Source organism: Camelus dromedarius, chromosome 25 (assembly GCF_036321535.1).
Source record: "Camelus dromedarius isolate mCamDro1 chromosome 25, mCamDro1.pat, whole genome shotgun sequence".
NCBI lineage: Eukaryota > Metazoa > Chordata > Mammalia > Artiodactyla > Camelidae > Camelus > Camelus dromedarius.
The window spans coordinates 17,135,812-17,149,242 of record NC_087460.1 but is presented as its reverse complement, the minus strand read 5'-3'; the positions used below and the strand labels follow the sequence as shown (position 1 = coordinate 17,149,242).

Below are 13,431 nucleotides of genomic sequence, written 5' to 3'. Positions count from 1 at the left end.
TCCTCGAGTTACCGTGGGGGAGAGCCGAGCGATTCATTTGAGGCCGCTAGCTGACATGCGCGAGAGGTAGGGGCGGGCCATTTCACGTCCCTCCCTATTAATCTACTCTCAAGCTTTCGCTCGGCCTCTCGCAAAGTCTCGCGAGTTTTGCTAGGGGCACTGGCCTGGGTGGAGAGACCGAGAAGGGGAGACCGAGTGGGAGGGCCTTGCGTTTAGGGGACGGTAGCTGGTTTAGCCGCCGCTGTGGTTGGTGCTTCGCTGTTGGGGAGGCTCTCAGGTCGCCCGGATCAATCTTCCCAATGCGTGATTGAGAAAATTAGCGGGTAGAAGAAAATCTTGAGGGTCGGAGGCATTTTTTCCCTTGGCTCCGCCCTCTTCCTGTTAGGGACCCGGACGGCTGGCCCACCGAGGGGGAAGGGCAGTTTGGCGGGGCTGTCGAAGGGTGCTTTGCGCACGCGCCAGTCCGAGTGTGTGAGTGTTTGTGTTCACGCGCAGGCGCGCGCGCGCTCCTGCATTTAGGAAGCCTGGGAAGGACCGGTGTGCTATGAGATGAGCGGGGAAAGCATAGCCCCCTGTCTTTGGTGCCAGGCACTCCTGACTGTGCGCTGACCCTCCCCACCCAGCCAGCAGCCTTTTCCAGAGAGGCTGTGGTCCATAGCCTCTGTTCGTTTTCACTGCAGGACCAGGCACGAAAGTAAGCGAACCTCGATCCTGAGGTCTTCCCTATCCACTCACCTTGTACTTTCCACCCCCCACTCTCCAGCAGAGTGTGTCTAGGTTTCTCAAAGAAGAGTTTTGCATGAAGGGGAAATGCGTTTGAAAGCAGGAGAAGAAAATAGCTGGATTGTAAAACGTCGGTTCGTTTTGATGAACACTTTTGCTCTGTTTACCATGTGCTTTTCGAATGTGGATTGTCTATTCAGTATGAGATTTTATTAGCGAAGCAAGGGAGTTTTTATAAGAAAAAGTTTTTAAAAGTTCCTCTTCCCCATCAGTGTGATGGCAGTACCTAAGTTTTTCTGTTCTACGTGGTAAATTACTGTTGTTTCAAAAGCTAAGGGGAAGAGTGTGAATTTGAGGTCCTTATTCCTAATGCTAAGACCTGATATGCACGTATCTTAGGAGATGTTATGCTTTGGGCTTCCCTTTTGTTGTCACTCTTTCCAGTTAATTCTCCCCCACACTTTTTCAGAAGTCTTGAGTTTTTTTGGAGGGAAGCCCCAAAATGCTGACTTATGTTAATTGAAGGGTTTATATGTGCTTGATGTCAATTAGCAAGGATCATCAAAAGTGTATTTGAAGAGTATTTGCTGTTTATTATGTTTGGTATTATGGAAGGGAGTAAAGTACAAAATATTTGTAAAAATGTTTTCTTCTGACAAATTTTAAGTTCATTCAAAAGGCAAAAAAAAAAAATGCATGGATTGTATTTTGCCTGTGACTGGTAGAGAGACCCCTTAAGATGCTGTAGCTCATCTCTTGAATTGATAGTTACTTTCTGGTTATGACCTCATTAAATCTTGTCCTTTGTTGGATAAATTTCTTTGAATACTGATTATTCATATTTCCTATCAAATCTTCTTGAGGAAAAGACACATCAATTAGAAATACTTTTAAGATAGTAAATGTCATGTGTAAGATGTTTGGCTAATGTATTTTATCTCTTACAGGTTGAAACAAAATGAAGATTTTTTCTGAATCTCATAAAACAGTATTTGTTGTGGATCACTGCCCTTACATGGCAGAATCATGCAGACAGCATGTCGAGTTCGATATGCTGGTGAAGAACAGGACCCAAGGAATCATCCCTTTGGCCCCCATATCTAAATCATTGTGGACTTGCTCAGTAGAGTCTTCCATGGAATACTGTAGAATAATGTATGATATATTTCCTTTCAAAAAGCTGGTGAGTGTGAATTACAAGTAAAATCATGATTTGGGGGATGTGCTTAACTGCCTATTACATTTTTTATATATGAGTTTGCTGTGGATTTGACTTTCAACTGTTTATTTACTACTTTACAAATGTGGTATATAGAACTCCCCTTTGGAATTAATATGTGTATTTAATTGGGGCCAGCAATAATAATAACAGCTAACATATGGAGCACTTACATGTGCTTCGTATTTATTAACTCCTTTAACTCTGACAACAGTCCTATGGGGTAGCTACTGTAATTACGGGGACGGTATTCAAACTATATAATAAGCAGAATGGAACAGGCACGGAGCGTTGAGAACTGTTGCCAGCATCAGCAGAAGGGAGGTTGGCTGTAGGCAGTTTGTCAGAGCGTTTTGGTATGTACCACCTGAAGATCAGCCTTGTTTATTACTGCCATGATGGAGATGCAGAAACTGAGATAAAGAGAAGAAACTTGCCCTGAATCATATGACTAGTTAGAGGCAGAATCAGAATCTGAACTGGGCTGGTTAGAGTTTTAGTGACTGTTTACTAAACTGCTGCAGAATTTGGAAGAAATGCTCTTAAGAATGCTAAGCAGAAATTGTTTTTATCAGAAGAAAATTTGAAGATTGTTAGAAATTCCAAGGGTGAAAATTATCTTCGGATTTCAGAATCTCAACTGTTTTATTTTGGGAAGGTCATTTGGTTAGCCACAAGTGGGTGAGTTGCTTTCTGTCTCACTTGGAGTAGCCTAGGCCGGGACCTCGCCAATTAGACTGGCACAAGCAGGGCAGTAACAGGAAGGCTGAGTATAGAGAATCTAATATATATTGTGCATTCAGATATATTCCAGATTTAAATTGTGTTTAGTCCCTCTGTAAATTGTGCATGTAGGCTAAAAAAATTTACATATATATATATATGAGAGGAGGCATGATGTAGTGATTTTAGGGGGCAGATTTTGATTCACATCCTGGCATCATTGGACTACCAGCCATATAACCTTGATCTTTTTGCTTAATCTCTCCAAGCCTCAGTTTCCTCCTATGTAAGCATGACACCTCCTTCCTGTGATTGTTGTGCAATTGCAGTGAGGTTAATGTAAGTAAAGTGGCTACTAAAATACGCTCCTGTCAGACGAGCCTTAGGAGAGAAGGCTACTTACCAAACTTGCTGGGGAAGCAAAGCTAGTATTTCATGGGTATTTGGAAAAAAGATCATGAATTAGATCATATAGTCCAGGGGAAAGAAATAATCTCGCCCTCCTCCCAAAAGAGAACATAGCCATCATTTGGTGTACTTTCTAATACATCCTTACTGTCACCGTATTATCGCATAGTGGTTTTTTTTGTTTGCATTTTACTTTCTTTAAAATTTAGAGTAAAGCCCAAACCCATTCTTTCGGCTTTCAGTGCCCTGTGTGATACGGCTATTGCTTATTTTTCTGACCTTACCTCCTACCTCTCTGCCCACTTTGACCTTCACGTTTTTGAGGGTACACACTTGGAGGCTTTTGCATTTGCTATTTGCTATACCTGGGATTCTGCCCCCAGCTCTTTCCATAGCTGGTTGCTTTTGGTCATTTTGGATTCCCCTCAATTGCCACTTCTATAGAGAGCCCTTCTCTGATCACCCAACCTGAAGTAGCTAAAAACAACTTCTTTTTCATAGCATTTATCACTCTTTGAAATTATCCTGTTCATTTATTTTTGTTTATATTCTCCTTGCACTGCCCTCTATCTGACTACATCCCCGAACCCCTGGCTTTCCCCATTGTTAGCAGCAGAACTGTTTGATTCATCACTGTATTCCCATATCCCCAGTGCTGAGAATAGCACCTGGCATGTGACTATAACTATAAAATGAATGAATCAATCAATCAACAAACCTGTGCTATGGACTGCATTCTCTGTTTATATTTATATTGTTTATATTAAAACATTTATAATAAAATAAATATCTTAAATATGGTGTGATGGAGTGGAATTGGAGTTGAATACTAATTATTTCTTTCAACTCTATTAGGTGAATTTCATTGTGAGTGACTCTGGAGCACATGTTTTAAATTCTTGGACTCAAGAAGACCAAAATTTGCAGGAGGTATGCTTAGGTTTTGAGCTGTGACCGTTTTTGAAAATTATGTGAACATGGTAATACTTTCTTTAAAAATGATTAATTTTTAGAAATTGGTATAATATTTGTACATAGTTTTAAAACATCAACTACTACTAAAAGAAAAACAACTGTTTAGAGTCCAGTCTTTGCCCGCTTTCTGGAAGCAAACTTTCAACTCTTTACTTATCTAGTATTTACTTCCGTATTTGTAAATAACATGTTTTTACTGCTATTTATATAGAGTTCTCAATTTAAAGTTTATTTATCATTATTGTTAATGGGAATTTACCTTTTATACTTCCTCTCACCCACACCACTATGACTGCCCCCTCCCCTTCTCTCATTTACTTAATATTGTTATATCAGAGGTTTTGGTTAATTAAAAATTCCATGTTTACATTATGATGTCTACGTAAAGCGTTACCCGCTGCTAAGCCAAGTAGGGCATGTGGTTATTTCCTTTCTTTTGCTTCTTTTAAGATTTTATTAAGACAAAGTTGACTGGCAGCACTGTATAAGTTTAAGGTATACAGCATGATGATTTGACTTACGTGGTATTTCCTTTTTTGTAAAACTTTCTGTGTGTTCCTGGAACTTATCATTTCCTTTTTTTCCCCTTTAATTTACTTAGTTTGCTGAGTATCTGTTGCTGCTTTTCCTCATGTCTCTACAAAACTTCTTGATATTTTTATCATTGGTGTATTAGAAATTTAGCAGTTTTTTTTTTTTTTTTTCCCTTGAAAAACTTCTTGGAGCGCAGTCTTCAGCTGCAGTTTGAATTGGTTGCTTCCTAGGCCTGGTGCCCGGCTGTCTCCCTCTCCCCCTGTTTTTCAGATCCTGACTTTTCCCCTCTATTTTGGGGGGTGTAATCTCTTTTTTGGGTAGAATACAACCTCCAGAATTCCTGTAACTTACAGTTTATTGATACTTGGGGTATAAGAATTTCAGGTTGGAAATAATTTTTTCCTCAAAATTCTGAGTGCCTTCCTCTACTGCTCTACAGCTTCCAGTGTTGTTGAGAAGTTCAGTATTAATCTTTTTCATAATTTCTCTCCGAAAGCTTTTAGAATCATTTCTTTCCTCCCTTATGTTCTGAAGTTTCTCAGTGATCTGCTTTGGTGATAGTCTTTTCTCATTCATGGCACTAGGCTATTATTCTTCGGGAAAATCCCCCTGGATTGTTTCTTTGATGATGTTCTTGTCTCTGTGTCTTTCTGGAATCCCTGTGAGTAGAGTGTTGCATCTTCTGGATTCAATTCCTTATTCTTTTTCTCATTGGTCCTCTTGTTGTTACTCTCCTTTTGTGAGCCTTTTCCTATTTCCTTTTAACCCTTATATGGAACTTTTTTTGGTGGGGGGGAGGTAACTAAGTTTATTCATTTATTTATTTTTTAATGGAGGTGCTGGGGATTGAACCCAGGACCTCGTGCATGCTAAGCACACACTATACCACTGAGCTATACCCTCCCCACTGGAACTTTTTATTTGATCATATTTTTAATTTCCAAGAACTTCTACTTTGCTCTAATTATGTCCATTTTTCTCATATCCTTTTCTTGTTCTGTGGGTATAATTTTTTAATCTGAAGGTATTACTAATATTTATTCGAAGTTTTCTTTTGATCTCTTTGCATTCATCTCATGTTGAGGCCTTTCCTAAATGCTGGCTAGTATTTAGCTACGCAGCCTTATTTAAAAGCAAGGCACTAAATGTACAGCAGATGAGACCATCTGCATGTTGTGGAGTATTACTGACTGGCCTTCATCGTAGTTCAGTCGAATTGTTTTCCCTGGAAGACTGCCAGCTGTCAGACTGGACAGACCCTCTCTCTGGAACTGTTCAGTGTCTCCAGAGAAGACCTGCCTGTGTGCTGCAAACTTGGCTGTCTGCCTTCTGGGAGCCACAGGAGATGGTAGGTTTCACCATCCAGAAGTCAAACCTTTACTCAGTCTTTCTGTTTTTGGGCGAGTACTGTGCTGTCCAATATAGTAGCTACCAGCCCTGTAGAGCTACACTTAGCTATTCTATAGCTACTATTTACATTTAAATTAATTAAAATTAAATACTATAAGATATAGAACATTTCCATCATCACAGAAAGTTCTTTTGGGCAGCACTGGTCTAGTCTCTTACCCTTACCCTCTGCTGTGCTTTGTGGCCCCCGTGCTGGTACCTTTCTGGTTCCGTTCCTCCGAGGCATGCGATTCTGTATGTGGGGGGATCAGGAAGAGGTAGGCACTGACATGGGTAGGCTGTGAGTAAGATTAGGAGTCCGGCTGTTCCTCATTCTGACTTCAATCCCTTCATGGTTTTCAATATCTTGCCTCACCCCTGCTTTATGTGGTGCTTGATAGCTCCAAGTCCTGAACTTCTCCTGGATTCTGACAGGCAGATCAGCTTGCCATTTTGCCCTGGAGGCACTTAGATTTCAGCATAGCCAGTCCTACTAAGTCCGTTGCCCTTTCTCCATCCATTTTCATACAATCTTGCTGACATCTCTTGTTTGCTCTCATCTCCTCCTCCATTCCTTTGTTTTTGCAGGTTTATGTGTTTTTTCCCCCTCTTTGGTGTTTGGTTTCTTAAATTAAGTTCTTTTACTACAGTTTTAATGGAGTTTTAGGAGAGAGCAGAAATTAACCCATGCTCAATACATCAGATGTGTACGTTTTAAACATTTGTCTCAGGATATTGAGCTTACGGTAGATTACCTTCTTTGCATTTGTTCAGTTGGGTAGAAGACTTCAGTTTACTACCAGTGAATATGAACATGAGAGACAGGCATTAGTGAAATAGTTGAATGTATTATTTAAACTCTTTTATGTTAAAAATTTTCTATTAATGGATGCCCTTTGGTGGAAATAATCTCATCCAAATGTGTTTTAAATGGGACTGTTTTTTTAAATTGAAGTACAATCAATTACAGTGTGTCAATCTCTGGTGTACAGCACAGTGTCCCAGTCTTGCATATACATACATTTATTCGTTTTCATATTTTTTTCTAAATGGGACACTTTGTAAAGAAAGTGTGTTTATCACAGTGTTTGGTCTTAAAATGTTGTGATTAATATTATAATATGTAAACATTTCTAACCTTTTTGTCTTTTGAGGTAACTCACTGAAACGGCAGGGTGGGGACTTTTATTGGCTTGGCTTTGCATTTGTATCATTTCAGAATGTTCTTTATTCTTTCACTGCTTTAAAAAAATACTAAGGATTCTATACACTCCTCCTGTACTATCTTTTTGAAATAGCACATATTCTGCTTGCTTTCTTTCAAGAGGCACTGTGAAAGAAGCCTGAAGCTTTTCTAGTTGTGTATGAATAAAAATAAGTACAAGTTCGGATAGGTTTTCCTTACTGCACCTCTGCAGTGCAGTAAAAGGTATGCATTTGATGATAATGGGGGTACTGATGATACAAGAATTACTGCTTCCGTCTGCTTTCTGAAGGTGAAGGCACGTTATATCTCACTCACTGCTTTTAGCGTATGATCAGAAGGGGAAACTCCAGTTGTGAAGGCAACTAAGTAGCAAATCACTGATGTTTAAGATGATACGAAGTAATTGACATTTTGTATAAATTATGTGTAACCTTGTCTATGTTAACACATTTAATGTTTAGCTTTGGTTATCCGTGTGACACCTTTCTCTAGTTATTGTGAGTAATGGTGAGAAACAGTTGAAGTAGATTGATTGAAGAATGCATGTTTTCTTTTGGCTCCTTCGTTGTGCTGGTGAAGGAACTGAAACTCCCAGGGGCCAGAGGTTTTTGACTTCCACACCTGAGTCCGGGGCTGTTTCCCTTAGAGCACATATATACCTCTATTCTATATATCATAGGTTTTATGACAAAATTTGTCAGAGTCAGGAGTTTTGGTCTTGTTTTTGTTGGTTAAATTAAATGAAGTTTGAAGGTAGCAAACCAGTGGGGAGCAGGTTCTGTTGTTAGTTTCACTTTCAGATTAGGAAAGGGCGAGGGGAGATTGACCAGGGTCACACAGTATTAAAAGGCAGAGCCGGAATTTCAGTGCAGATTTATCTGCCTCCAAAAGCTAAGCTTGCTTACTGCTGCTTTCCCAGGATCACAGTACCCCCTCCCCTAAAAAGCAGCTTTTTATTGAGCTTCTCCTGTGTCGCAGTGACTTCATATAGTCATATATACACAGTATTTCTTTCTTTCTTTTTTCATTACTTTTTATGAATTGGTAATAACTATGTAGTTTAAAAATAAATTTTACATATACTTGCATGTATATACATATGTACGTGTATATGTGTGTGTAAGCAAAAGCGAAGCCTTGAAACATTTCCCATTCATCCCCTGCCCTGGTTAGTGGTGTACTAGAGGCTGCTTATACCAACGTGGAAGAGCTATCAACTTTGCATTCAGTGAAAGCTTGAAATTAGTGATTATGGTAGTATTTAACCATAGATACTGGCAAGCATTGCAAATTAGGGGTTTTTTCCCCTCTTTGGATAGCTGGTTACCAGCACATCAGTGTTTGTCCACACCACTATTAGTTTTTAATGGGTCCTTCCAGTGTACCTTTATGCATATATAAAGCAAAATCCTCACACTTTATTCTTTTCTAAGATTGTTTTGGCTTTCTGGGTGCCTTGCAATTCCATATGAATTTTAGAATCAGCTTGTCAATTTCTATAAAGAAGTCAGCTGGGGTTCTGATAGAGATTACATTTAATCTGTAGTTCAGTTTGGGTGATATTTTCGTCTTCACAGTATTAAGTCTTCCAGTCCACGAACATGGGATGTTTTCCATTCATTTAGACCTCTAATTTCTTTTAATAATATTTTGTAGTTCTCAGAGTGTAAAATTTGCATTTCCTTTGTTAAATTTATTCCTAAGCATTTTATTGTTTTTGGTGCTTCTGTAAATAGAATTATTTCCTTAATTTCAATTTTAGATTGCTCTTTGCAAGTAGATAGCAATATAGTCGGTTTTTGTGTGCTGGTCACGTAACCTGCAACCTGGCTGAACTTGCTTATTACTTCTAAAAAATTTTTTAATGGATTCCTTAGGATCTTCTACACACAAGATCATCACCTGCCACATAGAGATAGTTTTACTTCTTCCTTTCCAGTCTGAATCCTATTTATTTCTTTTTCTTTCCTAATTGCTCAGGTTAGGACTTCTAGTGAAGCACTGAATAGAAGTGATGAGACTAAACTTCCTTCTGACCTTAGAAGGAACACATCTTGAGGAAGTTCCCTTCTATTTCTAGTTTGTTGAGTGTTTTTATCATAAAGGGTCTTAGGTTTTGTCAAATGCTTTTCTGTACTTATGGAGATGATCATCTGATTTTTAAAAATTCTGTTGCATATTGCATATTTGCATTAGTTAATTTTCAGAATTTAAATCAACTTTGCATTCCTGGGATAAGTCCTGCCTGGTCATGGTGTATAGTTCTTTTTATATGTTGCTGGATTCAGTGGGCTAGTGTGTTGTTGAGGATATTTGTGTCCGTATTTATAAGGTACATTGGTCCTACAGTTTCCCTTCCTTGTGGTGCCTTTGTCTGACTTGTGCTTATTCTTGTCCACGTGGTTGTTTTCCCTTTCCCTTAGCTCATGGCAGCACTAGCTGCTGTCGGGCCTCCTAACCCACGGGCAGATCCAGAATGCTGCAGTATTCTGCATGGGCTCGTTGCAGCAGTGGAAACCCTTTGTAAAATTACAGAATACCAGCATGAGGCTCGTACTCTACTAATGGAGAATGCAGAACGAGTTGGCAATAGAGGACGAATAATTTGCATTACTAATGCGAAAAGGTAAGATGTTAACCCCAGTAATTCTTTCACTGAGGGAATTTTAATGTCCTGTTGCAGTTTTTATTTAAAAAGGCAGGGACAGCATGTAAACATTTAAGCATATCACGTGTGGCCTTTCTAATATCAAAGTTCTGTTTATCCAGTTCTAAAATAAACACTCATCTCAATGAAAACTATTTACTTTGTTATCATGTAGGTCAATTTGACTTTTTCTCACTAGTGTTTTCATTTAGTTGGTTGTTGGGTGTCATGAATCAGCACACTAAAGATAGTTCCTGATTAAAGTAATTTTAAGTGCCTATAACAGGATATTACAGCTGAAGAGTACTTGTTAATTTTTTTCTCTTACTGTTTATTTCTTTAAATTGGTTATGTCTTTTTTATGCCATAGTGATAGTCACGTGCGGATGCTTGAGGACTGTGTTCAGGAAACAATTCATGAACACAACAAGCTTGCTGCAAATTCAGATCAGTAAGTATAATCCACAAATGGAATAAATATTCCATTTTATGGTCATATATATTTCACTATAATTATTCTAAAAATTCTAGTATTGGTAGCATTCCCTTAAATTCTCTACTGGCTCTACAAATCAGTTGAAAAATGTATGTTTGATCAGAAACTTCTTGTCCCATTTTCCCTTTCACTTTGAAATTTAACTGTTTGCTCAGAGGAAAGGTGATCAAAAGGATAAAATAATACATAAATTTATAATGCATATTTTTTGATGTCTTGCTCTCACACTCTGTGTTAGAAATCTGTAAAATGAGCAAATTGTTGGTGGCATTATTCAGTGTGTACCAAATCAGAACATAATGACTGATTGAGTTGTATGAATTTTTAAAAAAGAAACAAGCTACTAAAGACATGTTTGGGACCATTGCAATGTGGAGTCTGTGTTAGGCTGAGTTACTATTAATTTTCTAGGTGAAGTACTGGTATGACTGTTAACGAGTAGGGTTGTTCTCAGCAGGAGAAGGAAGCATGCTGAGGTGTTTAGGAATGAAGTATCATTTCCTCTGCAACTTACTCTCAAATGACTTAGTTAAAAAAAAAGTACACTTATTTAGGCATTTATAGAGACAAAAATTATAGCTAGTGGTGAATGTAGCTTAAGGATATATGGGTGTTCATTGAATAGTACTTTTCTTTCAATTTTTCTGTAGGTTTGGAAATTTTAGAATAAAGAGTTGGCTCTCAGAACAAACTAGTAGTTACCAGTGGGGACAGGGAAAGGGAGAAGGGTATTATGGGGGCAGGGATTAAGAGGTACAAACTATTATGTATAAAATAAATAAGCTACAAGGATATATTATACGATATGGGGAATATGGCCAATTTTTTATACTAACTATAAATGGAGTATAACCTTTGAAAATTGTAAATCACTGTATTGTATACCTGAAACTTTTATTATTGTATATCACCTATACCTTAGTAAAAAAAATGAAATGAAATAAAATGGAGGCGGCAAAAAATAAATAAATAAAATAAAAAGCTGGGAGCAACTTTTTAGCATTACAAATTCTGTGTTCTTGGAAATAATCAGTTATAGGTAATAATATTGCCTGAACTTGTCCTTAAAAAAAATTAGTAAAAGGGAAATTAATATACAATATATTCATTTTCTCTGTGGCAGTTACTATTGAAAATTATACCTGATTATAAGACTTTTCCTTTTATTTTATCCTACAATACACAGAAAATTATTTTTGCATTTGAATTAAATTCATGTAAATTATTCATTAAATGTTCATACAAGTACAGCAGTTTTTCTAAATATTTAGCTTTTATGTTAACTGTATTATCTAATTATAGAGATACAATTGTTTTATTATACTTTTTATAGTTTACCTGCCTGAACTTTTACATAGTATGTATTCTTATATTCTAAGTGAAAAGTTTCTCTTTAAGTCTCATGCAGATTCAGAAGTGTGAACTGGTCTTGATCCATACCTACCCAGTTGGTGAAGACAGCCTTGTATCCGATCGTCCTAAAAAAGAGGTGAGTGCAGAAGGAATGGAAGAAAGATTGTTTGTTGTTAATTATTATTAATAAATGCTGAGAAGTTTTAGCCTGAAAATGATCACATTGCCAAAATTTTCTGCCAAGAAGATACTTAGAATTTTAAAAGCAACCTGTATGGCATAACACCTAGATTGGTTCTTCATGTCATAATGGTATATTTTAAAAGCATTTTCTGCTTTTCTTGCCTGTTGTTGTTTATTTTAAATAAATGTGTTGTCAGACTGTCCACATTTGTATTGTTCCTCAGAGTTCAAGTGTTGTAATGGTGTTCAATTGCTTTAATGACTTTTTATTCTGTAAAAATCTTTTTTTCCTCCTCATTAGGAAAACAATACACTCTTTAATCAAAATACACTTCTATAACAAAGAAATTAATTTTATCTCTCCAGAGGAGGGAAAAGCTAATTTCCAACCTTGATTTTACTTTTTAAATAAATTTGAATAATTTTAAAGGAAGAGATGAATCTGTTGATTATTCAATGGATTCATATCGTGTAATATTCTCCATCAGTGGTCTGTGTTTAGAAATACAGATATATGTATTTATGTAATTATATTAAATGTTTATGTTCTTAGTTCTGGTTTTTCATTTAGCATTATTTAATATAAACATATGAAGTATTAGTCCATAAATTTTTTATAGTTGATTGGTTTTTTAGGTCATCTCTATCATGTGTTTTAGGTGGTTTCCAGTGTAAGCCCATTTTTTGTTAGCTTTTTTCTGACTCTTGTTAACATGACAGTATATTGGCTTTACTTTGTGATAACTAAATTTTACTTGCAATAAATATTATTACCCTGCAATGAGTAAAATTTTGTGTTACCTTGTTATAAGGAACTTTCGGCTGCCGTATCGCTTTTACTGATGACAAAATACGGTGTTTGTAGCGATTTCCATTCTTTGTAATAAGCAGTTCTGTCTGCAGGGGTTTGTCCTCTCCACAAAATGGATTATTTGTTCCTCAGTATTTCTGTGGGCTACTTCAAATCAATTTTGCATTTATATAAATATAAGTAAAATATTAATTAAAATATATATTTTAATCAAAGACTAAGTTTCAAGAGGACAGGGACTTTGCCTGTTCACTGCTGTATCCTCCAGTAGCTCACACGATTTCCGGCAATTAATACAGTAAGTTCTCCTTAATACCTATCTGTTGAGTAACTGAATGTGTGTAAGTCTATTACTAAAATAATGATCATGGTTAATTTATGGACCTTTTTTTTTTTTCCCAAATTCTTATAAGTGAAAGTACTTAATTTTTATGGGTTGAAGTAAAATATTTTAGCACTAAGTTACAATGTGTTAATGTTCTGTGGGTTTTTTTCATACTTCTCTGTAGTTGTCCCCTGTTTTAACCAGCGAAGTTCATAGCGTTCGTGCAGGACGGCATCTTGCTACCAAGTTAAATATTTTAGTACAGCAACATTTCGACTTGGCTTCAACTACTATTACAAATATTCCAATGAAGGTAGGCAGTTCTTTTCCTATTTTGAAAGCTCTGCTTTGCTTTTTAAATATTTGTTTGACATATATTATTTATTTTAATGAACCTTAACTTTTTCTCCCCATATCATATTTTCTGTTTCGCTAGCC

General features: G+C 37.0%; 1 protein-coding gene across 6 annotated transcripts in view; it reads left to right on the top strand.

Moving 5' to 3' along the window:
- The first annotated feature begins 50 nt into the window (after positions 1-50).
- Positions 51-13,431, top strand: part of INTS13 (integrator complex subunit 13) — a 28,363-nt gene continuing 14,982 nt past the window's right edge. For 4 of the 6 annotated variants that reach the window (XM_064479137.1, XM_010997108.3, XM_064479136.1 and 1 more), the window contains exons 1-7: positions 160-694; positions 1,671-1,906; positions 3,929-4,003; positions 9,602-9,804; positions 10,196-10,276; positions 11,720-11,810; positions 13,178-13,306. In XM_064479137.1, the coding sequence (XP_064335207.1) occupies positions 1,682-1,906; positions 3,929-4,003; positions 9,602-9,804; positions 10,196-10,276; positions 11,720-11,810; positions 13,178-13,306 (804 nt within the window). In that variant the 5' untranslated portion in view covers positions 160-694; positions 1,671-1,681. Of the gene's footprint in view, positions 67-159; positions 695-1,670; positions 1,907-3,928; positions 4,004-9,601; positions 9,805-10,195; positions 10,277-11,719; positions 11,811-13,177; positions 13,307-13,431 lie in introns of those variants that run through there. The other 2 variants (XM_064479135.1, XM_064479138.1) reach the window with 2 other exon arrangements.